This window comes from Podarcis pityusensis, assembly GCF_964106645.2.
Source record: "Podarcis pityusensis genome assembly, chromosome: 5".
In the NCBI taxonomy this organism is placed as follows: Eukaryota; Metazoa; Chordata; class Lepidosauria; order Squamata; family Lacertidae; genus Podarcis; species Podarcis pityusensis.
In genome coordinates, this window is record NC_138032.1 from 61,400,912 (window position 1) to 61,427,647 (window position 26,736).

General features: G+C 41.7%; 1 protein-coding gene across 4 annotated transcripts in view; it reads left to right on the forward strand.

The window, feature by feature from the left end:
- Positions 1–26,736, forward strand: part of INPP5A (inositol polyphosphate-5-phosphatase A) — a 232,379-nt gene that overhangs the window by 126,314 nt on the left and 79,329 nt on the right. For all 4 annotated transcript variants that reach the window (XM_081007209.1, XM_081007211.1, XM_081007210.1 and 1 more), the window contains exons 5-8: positions 2,181–2,244; positions 5,018–5,121; positions 13,558–13,610; positions 14,394–14,513. In XM_081007209.1, coding sequence (XP_080863335.1) covers positions 2,181–2,244; positions 5,018–5,121; positions 13,558–13,610; positions 14,394–14,513 — 341 coding nt within the window. The remainder of the gene's footprint in view (positions 1–2,180; positions 2,245–5,017; positions 5,122–13,557; positions 13,611–14,393; positions 14,514–26,736) is intronic.

The following is a 26,736-nucleotide window of genomic DNA, read 5'->3' on the forward strand; positions in this document are numbered from 1 at the left end:
AGAGTGATGCTTTCAACCCAGAGGACGATTGTGGTTTTTATTTTAGACTTAAGGGGCGGGGGGGGGGGGATGAGCAAAGGGAAGAAATCTTGGGAGTGGGAAGACAGGGACACCCTTCTGGAAGAGGCAGAGTTTTGGCTCACTGATTGCTGCATTATTTATGAGAAGCTGCACATCTAGAGATTAAACATTTGCTGATTTGTCAAAAGCACAAACATGAGGTCCTGCCCATCTCCTTGACATATTAGTTCATCCAACGGAAAACACTGTCACACTTTTAATTGATGAGTACACTTTCTGGTGACCCAGGCAGCTTGCGCCAGGTTTTTATTATTATTATTCGTCCTATTTTTTTTTATTATGCATTTATACACGGAGGAGGCAAATAAGTAGCAGGCGTTCTTAAGGAGGACTCTTCCAAGGTTAACCGTTCTGAAGAAGGGCAGATTGACGGAATGGTAACAAAAGAAGAATGTAGTACAAGATAAAAAGGCTGACACCGAATATTTAATATCTTAATAGAATTTCATTAGCAATTAATAAAAGGCAGCTGCTGCTTACTGGTTATACACTAATGATACTCTGGCCTTTAACGTCCCAGGAATCACAGTGATAATTTTTTGAATAGCAATGTTCTTGAAGGGCTCCTCCTTGCAGAGATTTATTTGATATTAGCACTCATTCACATAGTGAGAATTCCTATGCTCAGGCTTTGTCTATTCTATATTGCATAACTCTGGTGGTGGTGGTGTTTTTCCTGCAAAATTTAAGATGCTGCCAAAGGGAATAGGGAAGTAATAACCTGATCATGAATAGATCCTGTTCTATCAAAGCTGTTGCACTGCCAATTTTCACCCAAAAGAGAGTTGGCAGACTTGGGGTGGGGAGAGAATGAACTGTCGTGTGAGGAATCTGCCTGAGGATTTTGGATGAATTTGCTAAACTGTTGTGTGTTCCATTCAGTTTTGTGCCAGAGTTCACTGTGATGTGGCACAGAAATTGCATGCACAATGGTCTGGAGCCGAAGGAAGAATCATTATAGCAGAGCTTTCCAAACTTTTCATGTTGGGGGACACACTTTTTAGACATGCATCATTTTGCCACATCAAAATTACTAGCAAACTGGATGGAGGTCAAACTAACCCCTTTCCAGCCCTGGGAGACGGGCGGGGAGCGTTTGCACGACACACCTACGCACTGCAGCTGTCGCACTAACATGTCACGACACACAGTTTGGAAGGCTCTGCATTACAGTCTTCATGGAATCTCACTAGTACTCTGATGGGCGTGTACAGGTACATGTTCTTGAAAGGATCTATCCTCCCAAATACCTGCTCTTGAAATCAGCAAGGAAAGGCCCTGTTTGTTGTCACATGGGCAGTGGTGGCCAATAGGGAAAGGACATGAGGCAGGGCCTTCTCTGTGGTGACTTCACATTTGTGGAACTTCCTCCCTCACTCATGCCAGAGCACCGGACCAAAAAAGGACAGAGAAGAAACATAATGCAAAAATGGTGATATATAAATGTTCTTATCTATGCTAATAATGATTAATAATAACCTTCTATATTCTGTATAAACTCATTCCAAATATCAGTATATTTACCCAAAGAAAGCCTGTGTCTATAAGCAATCCATTCATATGTTGTATGTGCTGTCATGTCTTCAACCCATTGGTTAAAGGAAACCATAGTTTTGTTCTTCCAATTCATCAATACCAGTTTTTTTGGCCATAGTTAGGGCACATTTTCATTGTCCAGTTGTCAACTTCCATATGATAGTTATAGAATTCAAAAGAATATTTTTTCCTGAAAATTTTAAGTTTCTCCTTACAGTCAGGTTTATACACTTCAACACTTCCTCCAGATATCCAGGACTATAATACAGCTACCTGGGCGCTGCTTCTTCTCAAGAATGAGCTCCTAGAAATCCTAAAGGGTTTTTTGGTGCATATTTAAGTATGTTGTATAATCGTGTTTTTGTTGCCAGTGACATTTGCCAATTAGTAGTAAATGAATTCTGAAGGATCATACTGCCTTTAAATACCAAAAGGATTTTTTTTTAAAAAAAAATTTAGTTTATTGATTTTATGTCTTTCTGTACACTTATAATTTTTCAGGTTTCAAGCTTTTGGGAGTGGTTTCTTTATGTTTTGCTGACTTGGTTTCTCTTTTCTTACAGGCACTGGGAAGCTTTTACTTTCTACATGAATCCTTGAAAAACATTTATCAATTTGACTTTAAAGGTAAGTGGAAGCTACAATATTCACTTATCTGGAATTAAGTCTGTGAGGCTTACCTCTGAATAGAAATGTTCAGAACTGCAGTGTTCTGTTCTGCTCATATTAGAAGGAGCAGCCTACATTACTTTTCCAGGACTATTTTCACACTTTACATGGGGCAAACCCAAGTTTACCTCTCAATGCACACTTGACAAGAAACTGTGGCCAATTTTGGTCCTCTCACCAATGTATTCCTGTGATTCCCAACATTTTGAAAGTTGCCTGCTCTCTCACTTTAATATATATTAAAATATATATATCAAAAGCTTCATTTAGCTTATTGAGACAGGTCACATTCATTCTACGTTTTTGCACCACATTTATTTGAAACATCATTGAAATTGTAAGTGAACTAATTGTCTCAATTGTCTCAATTTCATTATTCTTGTTGTAACCCAAGATAGATTGCCCGCTTTCTTGTAATTGAGGGTAGGGAAGGCAGAGGCCTGTCTTCAGTGAAGGATTGGAAACAGCCGTTCTGTGAGTGTTGCGTTTCAAGGTTTAGTGGTCATAAATCCTCATCATCCTTTTGATGTGAAAGTAAAACCCGAGACATAATGCAGAGGATTCACCGTAGCATATTTTTATCCCTGAAAAAAGGGGCAATGTAGATTGCAGCATTGATATGAGAACTTGTTAATGAGAGATTAACTTGCCTGTCCTCTCAGTCTCTCCACCTGTAACAGTTTAATGGGTGCTGAACAATAATACGGGTCACTCTTAATCAAGTCAATTGTGAAAATGCCCGATACATGCACTTACGTTTTAATGCTAAGTCTGGATTTTGTACCTGATTGCTTCCATCACCAAATTCAACCTTCACCTTACTGCCATTTATTTATTATTTAATTACATTTATGTCTTACCTTTCCTCCATGGATCTCAAGGCGCTCTATAGAGGGTGACCAGTAACAAGCACCATCCCAGCATCTTCATCAGTGCTGGTCTTTGGTCTCTCAAATTTTGGCGGTGCCCTGTGTGCAGCACTAAAATTCTGCCCCCGCTGCCTAGTGCACTCCATTCTAAAACATGGCTTTTGTGCCCCCTGCAGCACAGCACCACTCATGCTACCCTAAAACCACCTCTGTCATTAGCGTCATCAAAATGTTATTGGTCAAACGTATACGGTTTATAGCCAAAAAACGAATGACAAATTTTAGCAAGCAAGGAAAGATTTAAAAAAACAGCATAGTAAAACTCATAAAACATACAGGCACTTTATGCCACATCTCTCAGAAGGCTTGTCTCATGGTTTTTCCTGTGCTGGGAAGCTGTGTTGAACTTAGCAGTCTTAGCCATGCTAGACAACAGGTGTTTAATTTTTTCCCCGTGATCCTATGAGTGGCAATTGGCTGAAAGAATTTCTTTAAATTTTTTTGCCCTTGGAATTTCATATACCGTATTTTTCGCCCTATAGGACGCACTTTTTCCCCTCCAAAAATGAAAGGTAAACGTGTGTGCGTCCTATGGGGTGAATGCAGGCTTTTGCTGAAGCCTGGTACGCACCGACCCCTCTCGCCCTCCAGGCTTCGCGCAGCTCTCCACAAGCCGTGGGAGCCAGCACTGGGCTCCCACGGCTTCCGGAGAGTTGCCTGCATGCCGAAGCCTGGGCGCGCTGAGCTCAGCGCGCCCAGGCTTCGCGCAGCTCTCCGCAAGGCGCGGGAGCCCGGCGCTGGGCTCCCATGGCTTGCGGAGAGTTGCCTGTTCTGGGGGCTGGGGTCGGGGGAAGCTGGGGCTTCCCCCGCCCCAGCCCCGCGCCTGGGGGGGAAATAATTTCCCCCCCTTTTATTTCCCCCCAAAAAAACTAGGTGCGCCTTATGGGATGGTGCGTCCTATAGGGCAAAAAATACGGTAACTTACAATGTAACATGTAGCATATAATGACCTCTGCTATGTGGCATTCCCAGATGCAGAAGCACTGTTATCTCGGAATCTTCTTTTTACTCCCCTCTAAACAGTTAGTTTTCATTTTTTGAAATCTCGGAGCTAGCAACGAACAAGTTGTAGCACACTGCAGACATAAATGCATGGCATCTTTCAGATCATGGTATGAAAGAGTGAGTAGCTTAGCTATATACCCCTCTACATCAGTATGAAATGGAGAACATGAATTTCCTCACCATGGACAGTTCTTACAACGTGAGTGTCAGCTGTACATCAGTTGAGCAAAAACTTCTGAGACCTTCACTTGGTATTATTTGTCAGCAACATCAAAATCTAGTACTTATGTCTGCTTTTTTTCTTCTGTTGTGTGTGTTAAAACCTCTTTGCAGAGGTAGTAACAATAATAATAATTTATTATTTGTACCCCGCCCATCTGGCTGGGTTGCCCCAGCCACCCTGGGTGGCTTCCAACAGAATGTTAAAATACAATAATCTATTAAACATTTAAAACTTCCCAAAACAGGGCTGCCTTCAAATGTCTTCTAAAAGTCTGGTAGTTGTTGTTCTCTTTGACATCTGGTGGGAGGGCGTTCCACAGGACGGGTGCTGCTACCGAGAAGGCCCTCTGCCTGGTTCCCTGTAACTTGGCTTCTCGCAGTGAGGGAACCGCCAGAAGGCCCTCAGCGCTGGACCTCAGTGTCCGGGCAGAACGATGGGGGTGGAGATGCTCCTTCAGGTATACTGGACTGAGGCCGTTTAGGACTTTAAAGGTCAGCACCAATACTTTGAATTGTGCTGGGAAACGTACTGGAAAGAGGTAGAGGTATTCTAAATGCTCCTTGTTTCTTCCTAGCTAAGAAGTACAAAAAAGTTACGGGGAAGGAAATCTACTCAGATACATTAGAAAGTACACCTATGCTGGAAAAAGAAAAGTTCCCACAGGACTATTTCCCTGAGGTAAGTATAGAATCATAGAATATTAGCATTGGAAGGGACCTGAGGGTCATCTAGTCCAACCCCCATCAATGCAGGAATCTCAGGCAAAGTACCCATAACAGGTGGCCATCCAACCTCTGCTTAAAAATCTCCAAGGAAAGAGAGTCCACCACCTCTTGTGGGAGTCTGTTCTACTGCCGAACAGCTCTTACTGTCAGAAAGTTTTATAGGCAAGAATGAAGTGCTTGGTTGTGATCTTGTTTGTGCTAGTGACCTGGTTTGAGCCATTCTTGAATTATGGACTTGTAATTCTGCCCGTGGATTCACTCGGAAGCAAAATATTCTTGCATGGTCACCAGCACGTCCACTGGTAGACAATTGACCCATATTCTTTTAGATAAACTTACTATGTCTGCTGTAGTGAGGAGACTGACATAATTAGGTAAGGTCAAGCATGAAGTCAAGAAAGGATAGCCAGCTGATTCACCAATGGGCAAGAGCCATTCAGGTGTAGTCTTTTCAGAACCAGCCCAGGTGACAAAGAGATGGAGAAGCACAGGAGTGTAAAGAATGAAGAGGCACAGAGAAGTTAAGTTGAAGCCACAGGTAATATTCTTGTAGAACATGCTGACCAGGAATGAAAATTTGTATAGGGCCAAGGGAACAAGGTCACAAATGATGGTGGTGGAGCAAGGTAACAATCTACTGAGCCTAGTTGGCCCTGCATCATATTGATTCATCATTTGCATTTCCAGGGGGGAAAACCCCAATCATGGCAAAAGACTCGAATCCACCCTGGAAACTCTTTCAGAGTAGCCCAGCCACAGCAGCAGATCACAGTCAGAACATCAGTGGGCAACCCCCAAACTCAACAGCCAGTCACATACCAGGCACAAAGGCTTACCGGGGGGGGGGGGCATCAGCTGGATGGAAGAGCTCATGCTGGAGGCCATAGTTTGAATCCAGGTTGCAATCCATATTAGGAAAGATGGGGAAGAGCCCCCACACTCAGGCAAAGCTGAGCCAAAGCTGAGTACAGTGGTACCTCAGGTTACATACGCTTCAGGTTACAGACTCCACTAACCCAGAAATAGTACCTCGGGTTAAGAACTTTGCTTCAGGATGAGAACAAAAATCATGCTCTGGTGGCACGGCGGCAGTGGGAGGCCCCATTAGCTAAAGTGGTGCTTCAGGTTAAGAACAGTTTCAGGTTAAGAACGGACCTCTGGAATGAATTAAGTACTTAACCCGAGGTACCACTGTACCACCTCAGTGGGATAATAGCCTGGCTCCTGCATGGACCAACCAGCCCTTTTGCTATACCACGCTCCACCAGCAACCTGCATAACCCATTCAGCCCCTCCATTTTTCCTGATGGGTGGCATTTCAGGAGGCCTACTCACCCCCCCCCACCATCATCCCTCCATCCCTCTCTCCCCCCGCAGTCCCACAACTGACTTTCTCGTATACTCTTTGCAACTGGACCCACCCCTTGGGCATATTTGTGTGTGAAGCCCCAAGGCAAGGGTGGCTACTTTGCATGTTGAATTTTTCAGGGAAAATTTGCATCGACTTGACATTGCTGTGTGTTTACCCCCAGGCTTCTAATGTAACATTTATGTTACTTTTTTTTTTTTTTTTGCGGGTGGGGTTTGCCCTTGGTTTAAGACTGATTTCTTTTCTTTTTATTACTGCCGCTTAAGGATGATCTAAAAGTAATTACAATGATTGAGGCATAATGCAATTCAAAATAATTACAGCCCACTGCATATAAAAGTAACAAAACTTTCTCTGCTGATTTATGGCTTCTCTTGGCTGTGCATGAATCTCAAACGATGCCTTTGGGAGCAACACTCCAGATAATGTTAGGTCATTTTTAAAAAGCAGATTTGTGTAGTCTATCAGGGCTGAGTAATTTCCCCCCCTCCATAGTGAGAAATTGGTTGTTATCATAGATCACCGATACTGCTCAAAGCTCTTGTGAAAGATGAATTAATTTCACTAATGCTTTAATGCAAACCTTTCATGGAGAAGGCTGTATGGTGATAACCTTACCACAGTCTCTCCTTTCTCAATGATGATTTATGTTGTCTTTTAGTAGATGAAACTGCCTGTATTCACAATCCGTCGGCTGGCTAAAGGAATCTTATTAACAGGAAAACTAGGGAGAGACTTAATATTGTGTAAGGTGAAAGATGCCAAACTCATTTCTTGGGGTGTGGAGTTGCTATATTCTAAAATCCAGATAACACATCGCTGAAGAACACAGATACTCCTGAACAGTTTTGATATTTGGTGCTTCTCTAGACACAGGCGACCTGTTTTCTGAAACGGATCACTACATGAGTATCTCAGTGGGTTGGAATGGCAAATTTGAGCGTTGTTCCCCTGTTCGATCCCATGATCAGCTAAGCTCAAGTCCCCACCCCCAAAAGCCTTGGCTTCCAATGGTTCAATGCCAGACATACACCCCATCTCAAATTTTTGCTTGCAATATGAATCTTGGAACAAATTTAAAACTACAGATTTGCCAGGATTTCTTAAAGCAACAGATGTTTCTAAGCCTGTTTTAGAGCTTCTATCTACTGCTGCTAGGGAGTCTAGAAATGCAAGGATAAACATCTCTGCCATTTTTAGCATTCTTTGCCACTACTGTCTTCTTCAGTCACCCCACAACTTCTGGCTTAACTCAATTGAGGGGTGGTGGAAGGGCTGACCTCCACCCCACAACGACAAAAAGAACATAAATGATACATTAGAAGACTGGTGTGAACACAAAGTGATGTGAAATTGATGCAAGCTCTTAGTGGTCATCATAATTTGCAGTGTTAGGGTCTTTTGAGTCTTGAAAGAAGAATGGTTTTCTAATTAGGAACTGAAATATACTTTCCATTCACCAATATGAAGCACCTTGCCTTCAGGAAAGCAAGACCTTAATTTTTAACATATGGAGTTCTGCTCAACGGCAGAATTCACATGCACTAGTAGGAAAGCCTGCTTTCGTGGTGGCCTTCTTGGAGGAAGAGCGTTCTTCTTCAAGGAGGAGCAGAGGCCAGCTGATCAGTCTTTGTACTGATCCACACCATCTGTCCGTCTTCTTGGAGTTGTAGCAAGGTGATGCATAAGGAGAGATGAGGCTTCCCAGGAAGCTTTCGCTTTGCTTTTGGACTACAGTTCCCAGTATCCCTGACAGTTGGCCATGCAGACTGGAACAGGTGGCAGCTGCAGTCTAACAATATGTAAAGAGTCGCAAGTTACCCTTTCCTGCTTTAAAGGAGTAATGCTGGGACTGAGTTGCGTCTAGCAGGGGTCACCAACATAGTGCCTTTCAGATGTGGTGACCTGCATTGTCCATGACCATTGGTCTTGCCGGCTGGGAATGATGATGGTTGTAGACCAGAACATCTAGAAGGCACTACATTTGCCACCCATGGGCTATGGGATGGACGCACATGTGATAATGCACTGCCATGACCATGGAGGGCTTGTTAGCACTACTAAATTCATCACAGTGAATGAGCATAAATTTGTGACACTGTGAATTGTTCCCCAGTCCCACTGCTCAGAATACAGCCTTCGATGGGCCTAATCTTAAGGTGTCTACTGTTCCAATTACACTTCTTCAGAAGCAGGAATCGGATTACTGCCACTGTCACTTCAAAACATCTTTCTTTTATCTCCCCTGCTTGGTATGGTTGAGTGAACCCCTGCTGGGTCACTGCTGTAAATTGATTTGACTCCTTTCAGTAAAATGATGGTGAAAAGATGAATTAGGACGCTGTGCTACTCATTATCTAGCATGGCTTGTGTTCATTACTTATTGGTCCTGGTGGTGCTTGTCACGTTAATGTTTCCTGGACATCCCTTTTTACTTTTAAACAACTCGGGGTTATTTATGTTGCTGGCCTTTCTTTCCAGAAGGATCCATCTGATACCAACGCATGCTATTAAAGGTGTTTAATACGTAGAATTGTTAAGTACTTCTCAACTTCCATAATAGACAGGGTTGCACAGGTTTTCCCCATTCTGTATTGCAATTCTTTCGTAGATTGGCTCTACTGCATTCTCCTCCATGTACTCCTCCCATGTTTAACCATTATGCAAGAGGGAGAGCAGGCCCTCACTCATTTGGTCCCACCACCACTGAACCCTTACAGCTCCATCACCCTGCCCCCAGGGGGCACTTATGAGTGAAGCTTGCTCTGCATGCAAAGGTACCCTTGTGATTTAGGGCCCTGTGCAACCCAGGTTGTAAATCATTGGCGGGTGCAGGCTACACATGGAAGGTCGGTTTTGCCCTCCAGAAGTCTTTGGCCCAACATGGCTGCGCTCTCCACCTCATACCGTTCTTAATCACATCAAGGAGAATGCCCAAAATATGGTTTCCCTTTTGCTTTTTTTCTGATTATTCATGAGGGATGGCTATCGCTGCACTTTCCTGCTGCTTTTATAGGCAGTCATTTTTTTTTCTGTGTCAAAAAAACATGTACATAAGAGAGCACACATATTAAAACACTCTGTATTTTTTAGTTCCCTCCCCCAGACCTGCAGTGGTTTATGTAATCACCTTATCATTTCTTTTATTTAATGGAAAGATGCTTCTTTCTTTCTTTCTTTCTTTCTTTCTTTCTTTCTTTCTTTCTTTCTTTGTATTTTAGCGAGTCTCCTGATGTGCACTCTTTCCTATTCATTTAGCCACAGAGACCTATGTACATCTTTCCCCTTCTAGGAGATGGCAAAGAGGTTGCTTTATGCTTCTGTGAAGCCAGACTGCCTTGGTAGTGCTAATTTCATTCTCTGTTATAAGCTTCCTTCTCCAGTGTCTTAGTGCTGATGTAATACAAAAAGCTCCTTCCTTCCTTCCTTCCTTCCTTCCTTCCTTCCTTCCTTCCTTCCTTCCTTCCAGAACATTAGGGAACTGGATAAGAAGTGTTAGAATGCACTGCCTAATGTCTTCCCACTCCTCTTGTAGACCACTAAGGCCCATCAATTAGGGTTCTTGTTCATGAATGGAACCTACATATGAAGAGCTTTCTCTCCTCTTCTGACCTCCCCCCGCCAAAGCATGGATGCTGGGAGTGAGGCCAATGGGCACAGCAGACTCTCCAGGTCTACACAGCTACACCCATGTGAAGCTAATGCCCAAATAGATCCAGTCCCGTCACAATCAGGTTTCATAAATGGTCCACAACATAAATGCTGATCTCACCAGTTATCTGTGATGCATCAAAGCAATGAAACAGTCAGCTCACCATTACATAGCCACAACAGGGCTACAATATAAAAAATTGCTTGCCAAAAATATTACCCTTTTCCTCTGTGTATTGCTCTGAGTAGGAGCAACACTTGCTCTTTGGCTGTTTTTTTGTGCAAAACTAGGAATAATTTTATGTGTAAAGAACCCCAAATCTCTTGAAATACCACTTCATGGCAATAGTTTACTTTTAGGGGGTTTTTAGGTCAAGGGCAATTTACTAATTGCTTCTCAGTATTTCACATTAGAAATTTATTCTGCTGAGTCCCTGCCTTAATTTCTATCAGTCAGACATGCAGAGTTAGATTTAATATATGACCCAGATCAACATAACCAGCATTGTGTTGGTTATTTTATTGGTTATTTCATTGTTGTTGTAGACCACTTTGGGCCCTACACACAGAAAAGTGGTTTATAAGTGCAATAGATAAAAAATAGCGTGTTCTTGATCAAAATATCACGTCCCGTTGTGGAGGAAGGCATCTGAGCCAAATCTTACGTAGACATGATTCAATCTATGAATAAAAGATGATGGAAAATAAATCATTGTGCAATTTGCTTTTGCTGAACAACAACAAAAACAGAAACCTGTATTTGTGTGGGTTTTTTTATCTTGTTTTTCAGTTCTGTCAGCAGCAGTGTTATGAAAGCAAAATTACAAGAAGTAACAACTGTTAGTCATAGAGATTTTGAGAAGAGTAAAGAAATCTACAGGAATAGTATGCCAAAGTGCTTTCAAAGCTCACTGGCGTTTGATGAAAAAGGAACTTGTTCAAAATTCACATCACGTTTCTCTGTCTCTCTCTACTTCTCACACCCCTCAGATTGGCTGACTAAATCTGTTTAAATGCCCACTTCCTGATTGTGACTTTGCTTGGATAGCCCTTTGCTTAGGATTGCCCCTAACATCCATGGGGCAAGTGTACACTGGTCCTTTTCTCTTTCTCAGAGATATCCCAGGAAAGGATGGACACTACCTTTGTCAGAGTGAAAGGTTCTATAACCCACTCTTGCCTTGAAGAGAATGTGCTGACAAAACATGGCCATCTCTGATACATCTACCAGTTGCAATGCATGGTTTGTATGTTGATTTGCTTATTCACAAGCAGGCTCAGCTGCAGTTTGGTATATTAACAGAATCCACTGGGGCATTTTCACTAGCCACTAAAGGAGCATTTTTATTTTTATTCTTAAAGCTGAATAGAAAGTTGACAGATTGAACCAATGGCTCTTCATCAAAAAGAAGAAGAAATCCGGAGTGATTTCTCACAATTGTTTGTCAGCTGATCTGTTTTTGTCCCACACAAGGTGACTGTAGCTAAAGATCATAAAATGGCCATGACAAATAACAGTGAGAGACTTTTCAGGCATATCCTCAACACCCATGTCACATCACGATGCAACAGGTCTTATATCACCACAAATGTTTGTTCAGGACAGTTTCCTGCTATTAATACTCAAGAAGAAGCCTTCCTTCTTCAACAGGCTTGTGAAGTGTGTTAACTGGGTTGTTTTGCTATATGGACAACATATTTTTACTAGGTGAGATCTAGAGAGTCCTAACCCTTAGTTTAAGGTGCTCCTGAGCACACAATGTGGGGTATTCCAATTTCCACTGATTCCCCCTTCAGTCTCACACTGTCTTCTGGAGGTCTCCTGACTCTCAAGAGTAGCTTTTCAGCTACTCAAATAAGGAACCAGGAAACCCACATTGTGCAAGCAGAATTTAGCTTGCACTTCTTGGAGTCCAAACCACAGTCGTCTTCTTCTCCTTCTCCTTCTCCTTCTTCTATATTTCATTGCTTGGAACCCACTATGAGCCTATAGAGCTGGGCAGGAAGCGGCTTTTCTTAACTAACTAACTAACTAACCCTGTCTTCAGTTTGCATCCTAATTCTGTTTCTCTACCAGTGGAGTACATTTGTGATCACCTTTCACAGACATGGAAAACAATTCTTTTTCTATGCCAACCCTACCACGGCTTGTCACAAATTGATTTGTTGGTGGAATGGAGCATAGCTTGCTTTGATGAATGGAATGTCACACCATAGATGCCTTGGGTAGTGGAGCCCTATGGAAAAAGAATGGCCTGGCGCGTTTCTATTTTCCCAGTATAGTTGCCACTTCATATTTAAGGAAAATTTACAAGGGATGACATTTCTCCATGATTGACAGCCGTTCAGGAAAGATGTGACTGTGAGTGGCAGTGTCATGATATATGCAAAGATGATTGCAGTTTCTTTTAGAAGGTTCGGTACCGTTAGAATTTCCATGTGAGTGTTAAAAAACGTGTTTTATTTCTGTTTAACAATAAGAAAAGAAATTTAGATGGCTGTTAAGAAAATAACAACTTGCTGTTAGGCCCACAGAAATATTTAGCTGCATTTTTGTTGTTGTTGTTGTTGTTGTTCATACACTGAGAGCACAGTCCAAAATATGTTACTGTCCTACTAATGTGAGGAGGATAAATATATGGTCCTGCAGATATCATTAGACTACAACGTGCATTGACTCCAGCCAACATGGCATGGCCAATGGCCAAGGGAAATGGGATTTGTAGTTTTCTTTCTGTGGTTGATATGGCCATCATGGCCAGAACAACTACAATTATATTGTAAAGCCCCCTGTGATCCTCAGATGAAGGGTGGTATAGATATTTAATATTAAAATAATAATAATCTGGTCCTGGGATCCTTCAGAAGGGCTGGTTTAAAAACTGAATAAGCAACAAAAACGACAAAAGCAATAATAGCAATAGTTGTGTGAAGGGGCAACATGACAGAAAGGGGCTGCAGCCACCTTCTGGCAACCTGTGGCTCTGTTCTCTGCCTCACCTCTGCAGTCCATGCAGCAGAGAAGAAATCTGAGGTGGGGAAGACTACACCCTAGACTTCCCCTTCTCCGCCATGTGGATGGCAGAATGGGGGGAGCTGGAAGCATTGCCCCATAACCCCTTTCTGCCCACAGTACAGCATGTGAAAAGAGCTTTAGTTTCCAAAGTAATGTTTAGATATGCCCTAAACTGTCACTGACATTGCTGTGCTGCAGCATGTGTGTTTGTTTGTTTTTTAAATTATTTTCAATACTCTCAGTATAAAAAATTAATTTTCTATTTAGCCAACCAAAAGATTGACTCTGTTTTTCCCCCTTTTGTTTTCTGTATTTTAAATGTGTTTTCTATTGCATTTTGTTTTGCTTTTCAGTGTAAATGGTCCAGAAAAGGCTTCATACGAACTAGATGGTGTATTACTGACTGGTATGTAAAATGGAAGGTGTTTTTTTAAAAAAAGCAATGCATTTTGTATAGTTCTCAGTAGAATCAGGAAAGTTTCATTTCCCACCAAGTGGCAGGCACATAAGTCGTTGCACATTTTTAAAACATGATTTTGTATATGGGCCATAAATGCTTTAGATTCCAACGTATAATAAAATCAATGGATCCCACTATGCGGTGATAGATATTGGAATGAACATTTATAGATTTACCATTTCATTTCCTGCTTTATAATTTTACATTGAACACTAATGTTTAATCCAAATTTAGATGTAATGGCAAACTACAGTTAGCAGAACCTGACCCTCACAAACCAGGTTCAGACCACTGTTTCGGATGCTAGTTTATTACTTGGTGGTGTTTGATATTTGTGAGAATGTAATATAATGGGCAAGATCTGTCACGCCAGTAGATATGACCAGATTCCCCTTTGTCCCCAACTCCAGGGGGGGTGGGGGCTCCAGAAGAGGCTGGAGGAAGGTTAAGTCCCATTGCCACAATTGGAAATCAGTTGCACAATTTGATATCGCCCTAGATATTTACGAGTTTTAAATGCACATACAAATGGAAACGCTGGTGGAGTTCTGCATATAGATCAGGTATATAATGGCAGACTCATTTCAATTGATTTCATTGCTTGTGTTTCAAAATAGAGCTCGTGATCTGCAGTCACTCAAGATCGTAGTGCAGTAAAATCAAATGCTTTCCCTCTTGCCTATGTCCTTACTTTTATTCTGAGTAAGTCTTCTCCTCCTTTTGTCACAGTGCCTTTGACTTGGTAAACATCCATCTTTTCCACGATGCTTCCAATTTAGTTGCTTGGGAAACAAGTCCGTCGGTTTACTCAGGAATAAGGCATAAGGCCCTCAGTTATGTACTTGACAGGTAGGTTGTCAACACTCTTTTTTTAGCTTCTTTTATTGCCCTGCATTTTGCATTGTGTTCCAAATACGAAGTAATTATCGTTGCTGTGGCTTTGTCTTGAAATGTGGCCAACCTCCAGGGGATTAGAAAAACAAGCAATGAATAAGCACCAGAGGATTTATTTATTTTTAATTGCAAACTGTGGAAATGCCAAATATCTAGGGTTGTTACTGAGTTTTACTCAAGAGTAGACCCATTGAAAGCAGTGGACCTAAGTTAGCCATGTTTATTAATTCCAGTGGGTCTACTCACTGAGCAGGTTGTCCTAAGGAGGGCAATAGTATTCCTGAGTAGGACTACCATTGGCTAGAACCTCCAGTCCCAGGAGCAGCTCATCTGAAGGGGCGGAGCCACAGCAATAGCTTCCTGGCAGCAGCATCGCTACTGCTGGGAGGCTTTTGATGGAGCTTTGCCCTACCAAGGCAGATGTGCTGGTCCAGTCCTATGCATTAGCAAACTTACCAGATACCTATTTCATTTTCTTTCCCCCCAAAAGCCAATGAACTGAGGAACATGTGAGTTACTCTGTTGCTGGAAAATTAGGTATAAAGAGAGCATTTGTACTGCTTCTGCAGCTGACTTATTGATATAGTTTCCTTGGAAATCCCATTAATTTGTAGGAAACACTCTAAAGTTGGTGGTTGTGGATTTTTGTCAGCATCCTGTAATTTCTTAAATATTTTCAATATATTTTAATCTGTTTTCCATACACCAAGCATCTTTCTGTATGGTCAAGTGTTGGTTGCCCAGAGAACTCAAGCTGAAGGGTAGTCTGCAAATATCATTACTAATAATAGATAAGAAACTGAGAATGGACTGCTAATTTGCTGAAGGCCACCTAGGGCATCTGTGGTTGATCTCTGGCAGCTAATTGTGTCACCTTTGCGTAACTCAAAGTGCAGTGTTAGTGCATATTTGGTTACAACTCAGCTTTGCACATTGGATCATCAACCTAGGAAAATGCAATAATTTTTAGAATAGTCTTAAAAACCCTGATTGCTTTTCCCCTCCCAAAACTTAGAAACCTTCTATAAAGCTTAGTATTAAATGTAAACTAAATGTTTTGCACTGACCAGTTCTTCCTGCCTTTTCACATCTGCAAAGTGGAGCACGTTGCTAGCTAGAACAAACGTGGATGTGTGTGTGTGTGTGTGAGAGAGAGAGAGAGAGAGAGAGAGAGAGAATTTGGCGTGGGGCTTGGATAGCTTACACGAGTTGTCTGGTAGAAGACTGATGTACTTCCTTGGCCGGCATGCCCCAACCTCTGTGGTTAAGGAGTCTACAAACGGTTCTTCCCCTCACTCAATCCCAGAACTAGAAATTCGACGAGTGTAGTCGTCATTTTTAATTCTAATATGGGGTGGTCTGGCTTCAATCTTTTCACCCGTGCGTACTAAATTAACAAAGCAAGAATACTTGGGTTCTCGCACCAGTTCAGGCATAGCCAGATCTGTGTTAAGTGATCCTGTGAGTGCAACTCTTCCTTAAGAATTTAAGAAGTGCTTTGCGGGAGGAGATTTACATCCACCTGGTCCAGCATTCTTTGCAAAGATCCTAGCAACCAGCAAGCACTAGGTGGTCCACCGGAAATTGGCCTGTAGCCCACATCTGGACCACGATTGGCCGTCTGTCCACCCTCCCCCCCTCATAATGTATGTTATATTATTAAGCTATTGCCCTGACTAGCTAGGCTTCCTTCAGGCTAATATTATTCGAGGTGAAATAATTATTCATACTTTTTTTTCCATCTTGTATTTATTCCTCCATCTCTTCTTGTGGTCTAAAGGACCTGACAGAGCTGTAAAGTGCTTTTGCGTTGTTGTTTTTAACTTGCACTGTGTGTTTCCTTTTAGCTCTTTTGGAGACATTTAGACCCCCCTCCACAAATGCCTCGGCAAGCAAGAGTGAGGGCTAAACAGTGTTAACCGCGGGTCAAGGGTGTCATGGCGGTAGATCATTAGAATGTGACAGTGCCAAAACCAGACCCAGCTCTCCTGCCTTTTCAGGAAAAGAAGAAGAAGAAGAAAACCCTCCATTTTTTTAGGTGGCACTACCACTGTGGGGGCTTACATTCACATAGATTGCTCATTTTGAGAAAGCAGCCAGCCGCAGATCCGGACCTCCGTAGTGAAATGATGGGCTGCCCGGCACAAAAGGGGAGTTCTGTAAGAGCAGTGAATAATGGGAAACCCCTTTCATCAGCACTGCTAACCTTTTGGCAGCCACCAGCAAACTCTATTCTGATCTGCTGATTGGGGAGGACAATACACTGGAGCTCACTTTGAATGAATGCTACCACCAACAGTGCCCCCATTCAGAAGGTTTTGGGAACCATCTTGGACCATTGTCTGCCATCACTCCTTCAGACAGTAGGAAAGGGGAAAGTGAGAGTATCTATAGGAAAGAAACTACTTCTTTTCTTGGCTTTTAATCTCCCTTTAAAGCTTCATAGATCTACATTTCCAGCTGAGCTACAGGAGCAATGGCAGTGCCAGATAAACACAGAAGAGAGAAGGTTTCAAGGCAAGCCTTTAAATCCCCTTATCTGCATGCCCTAATAATGCAGATTTAGTGCTGTTAAAACCAGAGGCTGATAAGTCTTTTCCTCTAAAGCCTTTAAACTGCTAAAGAGCATTTAACAGCCACTGCAGTTCAAGCTTTCGGGAACAATGCTGAGAAGGAAAAGAGTTTAATGAGCTAAACCCCTCACTGAATGAAACTGAAACATCTTTTCACAGTTGATTTAAGTCGCTGTGGGAGTAAGTGAAGCAGTCCTGTCTGCTGGGCGCATCTTGGCCAGTGTGAACAGCCAGTTAAATAGCAGCAATTTATGCAAGACTGAAGTGACCATCATAGGCTGCATTCCCCTCTTAATTATTTGCAAAAAGGAAACAAATGCAAATGAACTTTTTTTTGGGGGGGGGGGGAATAGGGTGGATAAAAAGAGTTGAACCTACCAAAAAGAAGAAGAAAAAGGCACATGTTGTATAGAGTAGTTATAATGTAGTTTAACATTTGGGGGTTTAAAACTGCTGAAAATCATGACCACAGAGAAAAAGCTGGTACATTGATAAAGAGAATCAAATTTTCCAAAAGGAAAACAGAGCAGGTGTATAGTGCACTTTTAATTATTTTTTAAAGCTGCTGTAGAATGGTTTTGTTAGCTGTTCAGTGCTAAATGTGGACACATAGCATTTTTTTATATAAATATATATATATTTAGCTTTACCAGTTGGAAAGCAATTTCAAAGCTTTATGGTAAGAACGGCACCAAACCTCAGAAACTTCTCATGGAAACGCTTTCCATCACGCTCTGTTCTTAGGTCAGAAAAACGTAACAAAAAAACAATTACTTGTTAAATTTTTGAAAGATGCTTTGGAAACAGAATTTGCTCTTCGCTAAGTTGCATAGCTACTATTTACGATTCTTAGCATTTCCCCCTGAATCATAGAGAGCTTTTGCTATTTGGAATCAGATCTGTATTCTAGCGGAGAGAGAAGGAACTCAACCAAGACACTTTTCACCCAAGCAAGAACTGAAGGATTTGGGTACATTCAGCAAAAATTATAGTTGCAACCAGGATGCTGAGACACCAGCCAGAGACTGTTCTTGTTGTTCCAATCTCTGAAACATCCTGAAGTTACTTAGAGTGGGGGGGGGGGTGTCTTCCCCCACCCCACCCCCTCTTTCGAACATGACAGTGCCCTTCTGTTTTAAAGAAAAAAACGTAGCTTGGTCTAGTTGAACAGAAACATTTTTTTTTATTTTTTTATTTTACATTACAACTGTGAAATCTTGGCATAAAGCCCCGCTTTGTGACCTTCATTATTTTTTCACAAATATAGTCCATTGTAACATTGCTGAAGTTAATTTGATCAACATTGGGACATTTAACTTTTATGTCCAGTCAAAGGAGCTGTTTCATGCTCATTTTGAGTATTCAAAAGAAATGATTGCCAGAAAAATAATGTTACTATTAACAATTCAAAGCAATTAGTTTCCCAGGGTGAGGAGATGTGAGGCATAGGCTCCACACAGCAATTCTTTGTCATTTTATGGATGCTCATCAGTCAACTGTCACATCTTCTCAAAGGCCCCTCCGATCTAAATGTTTCTCTTTGGGCTTTTCCCAGAACTTGCAGCTGAATGAGAGGAAGAAAAGCCACTTCGTTTCTAGGCAGAGGCAAACCTTGTGTTAAAGATCTGGGTCATTTGAGCAATTGGAGGGCCTGGAGTGTTTGTAAATACTCCTTTATTCTTGTTATTTATATTGCTGCTGTTGTTGTTGTTGTTGTTGTTGTTATTTAAAGCAGGGAAACTGTAATGTGAGCAGTCTCTCTTGGCAGAGATTTAAATAAGTAGCCAGATATATTTTAGCTTCTAGCCAAAGACACCAACAGTGCATGTTTACTCAGGTGCAAGTCCCACAGTGTTCAGTGTTACTTGCTACTTAGCAAATGTGGTTGCATCCTGGATCTGCAGATATCACTACAATTTTAAAGGGTTTTCCCCCCAGCACATCAAATAGGATGACAACTTTTAATCCAACTCATTGGGCCATCTCAACTTTTATCTCCTTTTTTCTTTCCTCCTGCTCCTTTATTTTTATAAGAGTCTAAAATAGGTATATTTGTACCTTATCCCTCAAATAAGGGATTGCTGCCTAGGTATCTTCTTACATTCTATTTTGTCATCAATGCCTGATGATGTTTGTCTTCTCTCTCTCTCTCTCTCTCTCTCTCTCTCTCTCTGTTTTCTGTCTTTTACTAGTTCATCTGTATAGCTGCCTGACACCACTGGGCAGATAGTCATGAATGTTTGTTATTCAGATAGCACAGACAAACAGAACACAAACCACACACTGGTTTTGTACACTCTGCAAATAGTGCAGTGCATAGAGGAATGCAATCCTAGGCCACGGTTTGAAGAATCATGTGGCTAGCTCCCTGTACCCAGCATAGCCAGTTTGTAATGTTGCGGGGGGGGGGGGCAGAGAGAGAGAAATAGCATTGGCCATTAGTAGCTGAAACTAATTCGTTGCTGGGCATTCGTTCTTCTTGTATTTAGGTTAGAAACAGGGGTGGAGGAAGGGGGTGCAGTGGGTGTGGGTTGCCCTGGGTGTTACGACTGAGGGGGGTGACAAAATGCTGGGCAGCACTCACTGTGGGGCCTGCAGCACACCCGAGCCACACGTCTCTCCTGGGAGAGACGCAGTGTCTTGGGCACGCGCAGGCTCCACACTGCCCAAACCGCCCGTCCGCTGCCTCCCACCCAACCCCAGTTGTAAGGTGGCTGAGTGGGAGGAGGCAGGCAGACTCCAGAGGCCCCCACTGGTTAGAAAGCAAGGATAGTTGTTGTATATTACAATCTCCATGTAAGAAAGTGTGAAGCACCAGGCAGTTAATTGAGGGTGTGATCCTATTGCTGAACTTCTTTGATTTCTTCTTCTTGAACTTGGCATGAGATAAATACACTACAGTTATGCTTCATGGTGTTTTGAATAGTAACTAACTGGCCAAAAAAACCCCACCACATAGTTTTACCCAGCTTATCTAGTTACTCCCACCAGAGTTGTTAGTTTGGTTCCACAGGACAGTCTAGCACAAAGATTTAGACTTATGAGTCGTAGGATCATTCTTACGAATGAACCGCTTCCCTACAAATCTGTGAACTGCACATGTTGGATCCATGCTAATATGTGGATCAGGGCATAATTATCTTCAGATTCCACATGAATACAATACCAAAATATGTGTTTTAGGATAAGTTTAGAAGTACAAACGTTGATTTAAAATTTGTATTGAATTACAAATCTTTGTACGGTTTCTTTAAATAAAAAAAATCACAGATGGATGCAAAAATGGGACAGAGTGGACATATTATCTGTCCTAACTAAAAGCATTCTTTTCTCCAAGGAAAACAGTTCTCACTTACAGCAGTCTTGCCCATTTCAGTAGGAGTAGAGTTGTGTTTTATTGTAGCAGAATTGACAAGTGCTTATATCATTATACATATCTAACATTGCATTAGGTGAATGTCAGTGTCAGATAAGATCATGGTTTTGTCAATAGAAGGGAAATATCGTTCCAACTAAAGTGAGCCAGTTTTCGAGCTCTAAAAATTGATTTTTATAGCTCTTCTTGTAATCCTTTCCCTGAATTACATATATATTATTGATGTGGTCTTTCTTGCCATCTTAATATCTGCTGACATGGTAATTAATTAAAAATATATAGCTTTTTTTGTTGTTGTTCCTGTGGCACTATATTGAAATTAAAAGTGAACTCGCATATTAGTTAAACGGTGCTGGCAAATGCCCTGAGTATTAAGATGATTACCTAAGCCTCTTGACAACACCTTTCATCTTGTTGTTTGCTATTTGACCTTTTGAAATGTTTTTTTGTATTATTAATAGGTTTTGGTTATTATATTTTTTTCTAAAAAAGAAAGAGGTTCAAGAATATGATAAAGTTGAGCTTTTTAATGTCAGTGTTACTACATTTCAGACATGTCAGTGAAAGCACTTACATTAGGCCTTTTTCATTTGCTCTTAGATTGTCATCAATTACGTTTCCCTTTTAAGGAAGGCTTGTTGCTAGACAGTCCTTTCTAGATGTGTTCTGCAGGCCATAGTTGCAAGTAGGATTGTTCAGAAGTACAGGGCAAGGTTCTTCTAAGAAATTCCAAGAACTATAGAACATGAGAAGAGCCCTGGTAGGACAGGCCAAAAACTTACCTAATCCAGAACCCTGTTCTTTCTCACAGTGACAAACCAAATTTTTACTGCTGTTACCAACAAGTGGTCTTCGAGGGTTAGGCATGCCATGATGACTAGTAACCAATGAAAGCGTTACCCTCCATGATCTTGTCTAATACCCTTTTAAAACCATGCCTGCTGTGCAAAGAAGTACACCGTATTTTTTGCTCTATAGGACGCACCAGATGATAAGACGCACCTAGTTTTGGGGAGAGGAAAACAAGAAAAAAAATATTCTGAATCCCAGAAGCCAGAACAGCAAAACAGCAAGAGGGATCTGGCTTCTGGGATAGCCTTTTGCTGTTCTGGCTTCTGGGATAGTCGCTGAAGCCTCTCCCCGGCAGCGGGATGAAGGCTCCCCCTGCCCAGAAGATGCTGCGCACGGGTAAGCTGTCCTCTGTCCCTTCCCCCATCTCCCGCAAGAGCCGCGCGCTCTTTAAAGGGAGGCTCTTGGGGGCTTTTCTGGAAGGTGGGGCAAGAGCCGCGCAAAGCCTCCACAGGGCATGGGGAGCCTTCATCCCCGTGCCCTGCGGAGGCTTTGCGGGGCTATCCAAAAGCCAGAATAGCTAGAGGGAGCGCTGCGCAGTGCTCCCTCTCGCTGTTCTAGCTTTGTGCGAAGCCTCCGCAGGGCAGCGGGATGAAGGCACCCTGTTCTGGCTTAGCCACGCAGCCTGCATTCGCTCCATAAGATGCACACACATTTTCCCTTACTTTTTAGGAGGGAAAAAGTGTGTCTTATAGAGCGAAAAATACGGTACTTCCTTCCATCTACAGACGTGGTAATCTGCCTTACACTGAGACAGGCCATTGGTCCTTGTAGCTCAGTAATGTCTACTCTGTTCCGCAGAAGCTCTTTGGGGTTTCAAACACGCACTCTTAGCACTGAACTAGGGCCGGTACCTGTGGTTCTTTACTTCCAGGCCCTTATTTATTGCTACTCATCTGCCTTGCTCTCTAGAGTAGTGCTATGCCGAAACCTGTCCTCCAACCTTCTGTCACTGTGAAAAAGGCACCCATCTTTCTGCCGAGAGAGAGAGAGGGGGGTGACTTTTGAAGGGTGAGAGTTGGGTTTACATTGTCATTGCAAGGTGGCTGAGGTGAATGTGGCCCATGTGTGGTTTTGTTTATTCCATTAAATGTTTCTCGTGCTCTGCAGCCTCCTCAGCTGCCTGCTTTCCTGATCCAAACTTACCTCATGATGTCTTCTCCAGAATCTTCAACAGGAGGCCATGGAGACTAGATACTGAGCTCCTAAGATTGGTGCCCTCAACCATTTTGGGTGGTATGCTAGTTACATGTCCCATCAGCATAAGGAGTCTGCTTGGAAAAAAAAAATTTCACCCTTTTTTCACACTGTGCGCCCTCCTCAAATCTGCTCCAGAGGGTTGGGGAAACCCCTAGAACGAAATTTAAGGGGGTGCATGGGCAGAGGAGAGAGGGATAACATTGCTTTGCGCAAACAGAAATATTTGTGCTGATGGAACATTTGTGTAGAACTACGCAGGATACAACGCTTTGTAGCTGAGGGAAGTCCTTTTTTTACCTTAAAAATATGCACAGTGATTTCTTTAAAAGTAAAAAATAAAAAAGACAGTTGTCTGGCATATGGTAGGCACCCTCCCCATTTTCCCATGCTTACAGGAAAGCCCAGCAGAGGATTTTTCAAGAAATACAAGCACCCAGGAAGGCTGCAGAGTAACTGGATAGATGGTTTGTAGACTGAAAGACAGGACACTCACAAGCATTCATTTGATTACCATGAAAGTAAGGCAGCCCTGCATCCCACCCATGAGAATTTCACTTAAATGTTATCTCATTATTTTTGGATAATATTTCTTTTCTCATAAACTTATGGAGAACAGGTACTTTAGACCAGGCACATTACAGATCTATCAGTAAAACCATCAGTATGGAGCACTGTTTTGAAACATTTGCCATTCCACATGCCTTCACTGCGTCTTGGCAAAGGGGCCAAGGACTGAGCCACACACTCCCCCTGGGGGAAGAGAGCTCCCTAACTGTCCCATCACAACAGAGGAAGCTCGGCCCTTATGGTGGGCACTTAGAAGAGGGTTTCTCAAGAGTGTGAGTTCATGCATGGTGATAAATTCCTGGAAGCATTTAATCATCTTATTTGTCCTTATATTCAGCAATATAAGTCTAGTGTCTCTTAATCCAAACATTCTCTTTCCTTTGGAGCTGAAAAACGCTTCCTAACTATACTTTCTATAAAGAGCAAATAAAAAATCCAACATCCTCTATCCGATAACCTTTCTGTGACCTTCATTCTGGAACCACATTGGGATCCCTTTCTTGTCATTTCGAAAAAGGGGGTTTGGATTTAGCATCCTTCATGTATGCAAACACTCCTATTGTCTCTACTTATCTCAACTGCTTTCTAAACCTTTCAGGGAGGATACATAATGTGAAAAGAATTGTTTAGGCTTGCATGTTGAGACCTACTGCAGCTTTATTCTTTTACTAGATTCAAATTGAAATAGACTCTGGCTTCAAAGTTTAGATTAACTTGAAAGTAGGACAAGTCGTTTAAGCAACAACAAAAATACCACCAAACACTAACACCAAAGTGATACAATTAGTTGGTCGCGTTGTTTGGCCTCTTGTCAAAGCTACAGTATTTCTTGTCTTAAAAGCATTTATTTCATTTTTTAAATTATTTTTAATGTTAAATAATTGCCATGCTCTTCTATAAAAGCAACTTTATAGATGTCATGGTACGTTTTTGTGTCAGCTGCCTTAGTAGATTTAATATGCAGTATGGGACTTTCAGAACATTACAAAGCTCCCTTTAAATATGTTTTGAAAAGAGTTTAAACTCTTCTCTGCGTCGCTGCTGAGTTAGCAATGGCTTTGTGTGCTTGAATTTCATACTAAATATTTGCTCATTATTATTATTTCCCTGTGTGTGTGTGTCCTTTCAGTGTGTGTGTGTGTGTGTTTGTGTGTGTGTTTGTGTGTATTCCTCTTTCATTGTTAACATCAAATTACCCTCCAATGCTGCTTAATGTCACTGCCTTCATTGGTACACAAAGCACACCCATGGTGGGAATTGCCAGCTCTCGGAAAAGTAGACATATAAACATGAGAGTAGATAAAATATTAATCTTTAGCCTCCCAAGTTTTCCATACAATTTCCATGTCTGTGCGAATTAAATAATGTTGACCTCCAAATTGTTTCTTCCCTAGATATGTGACAATGCTGCTTCTTTCTTTTTTTCTCCTTCCATTCATCCTGTTTGGCCTGAGGTTGGGATTTTTGTTGTGTTTTGTTTTGTTATTCATTAAAAAAAAAAAGAGTGAGAGAAGAACCCCCTTTTCATTGGTGTCAAGCTAGGATGAATCGGCCAGGGGAAGCATGTTTATAGACTGTGTGAAGAACTTTGTCTTTGTGTGGGAATGTTGGTGACACTGTTACTGCTTGCCTGAATGAACTGCGATGACGTGGGTAATAAGGTATCCTGCTGAGAGCCACAGCAGGCCCTTCTCAGACCTCCCACTTAATGCCATTCAGCTCCAGCCCAGTGTAGCTAATTTTTCCCATTCCCTCAATTCTTTTGGCCCCCTTACAAACAGAAAAGTCAACTTTTCACACCGAAGGCGAGATAAGTGCTTTAGGAAATAATCTTGTAAACAGAATGTTACCTTCTGACCTGCAGCTGATACCTTGACTCGGGACAAAACCCACTAGCCTATTGCATTAGACATGGCTATTAAAGGAATAATGCAGCTGATCCCCCTTACAAAGTGCGCTGAGAAATGGTTTAGCCAGATCACTGTGCCTCTTGTCACACTGAATCATGTTCAGCGGCTCTCCAACACACACACAGAGCTGATACGCAACTGCTTCCTTCTTCCATCACCCCTCCCCAAAATCCTGTCCATCTCGGTTGCAGTATCTGAGGGAATAAGTGGCGAAAGCCAGCTGCATCTCTCCTTGTCTTATTATTCCCTTGGAACACTGAAATGAACTTGAGGGCATAAAATACATATTGCAGAAGCCAGAAAAAATCCTAAGGACCTTAAACTACCTTGCTGCAAATTTTGAGTGGCATTTATGGAATAAAGTTTAATTACTTTAAAGATTACATTTCACTTTTTTTGCATATGAAGAAATAGGTAGGCATGCCTTTAATGTCCTGAAAATTAGTCAGAAAAGTTGTACTAAACTAATACTATAAGTCAGACCTCAGTCCTAAATGTATTCATTAGGGAGTAATGCACTGAGATTTACTTCTATGTAAACATGCATTGGATTGAGGTATAAGGAGGGGCGAATCTGTAAATTTAGTTTTCTATCAGTTTTCCAGTGTTAATTTCAGTTCACCACATTTTCTACACTGGCTTGCGATTTATGTTTTCAAAAGTCCTCCTGAAAAATCATTAGCATTTTAGCACACATTTCTCCTAATAGACACTTTTTTGCATGCCGTTTTGCCCGATCCACAGATTTTTGAAATCATTTCTCTCCCCCCCATATAATACTTTTTTATGTTAGATGCATACTTCCCATATATGTATATATATATGTGCATTTTTGTACCCATATCTGATACTAAACTTCCATAAAAATCAAAGAAATGCAAATTTTGAAGGATAGCTGTGCTTTAATTCATGTATTGCTTCTGGAAGTGTGAATAAGAAGGCTTGCATTTTTATGAATTCAAATGTTTTCCCATCCCCCAGCTTGTCAGTACTGAAGGCAAAATAGTAAAATGCTGGCTGTCTAAAGTTGCTGCATCTTCTTTCTTACTTCTTCTTTTAAATAACCAGATTCCTCTGACATTAATAATAATAATAATAATTAATAATAAAATATTATTTGCTTAGAAAGGTTGTTGTTGTTGTTAATGAAAGCCCTAAAATATCAATTATTAATGTAAAACTTTAATCACTTAAAACACCAGGAAAAATATTGGCCACCTTTGGAACAATAGTAGCCATCTCTCCCCCCTCCCCCCCGAAAAAAACTCTACCCCACCTTCTTTCCATCCGTCCATCCATTCATTGTTGTTCTGCAGAATGTATTCAGACATGTACCAGCTCTAAACAGACAGAAACATACACAAATCCTGATATGATTCTGTTTTGCCTTTCTTCTATAGCCTTGGTGAATTGTTTCCATGTAACTTGACAAACCTTAAGGCGTATCAGACTTGAGTGAATGTGCGACTGCGATAGTGAGTCTTAATAATGATTTTTTAAAAAGATAAGACTTTGAAAAGTAAGATTATGAATGCAACCCGAAAGCAGTGATTATCACTCTGTGTATATTCTTCCCACTTGAACAAAGCAGTTCATCGTATGGGCTGCAAGTAAGTCCTGAAAACTGGAATTCCATTGGAAACCAGACTCCACTTTCATTAAGCGCCACAATGAGAGTGCTAAAATGTGGGCCACAGAGGTAC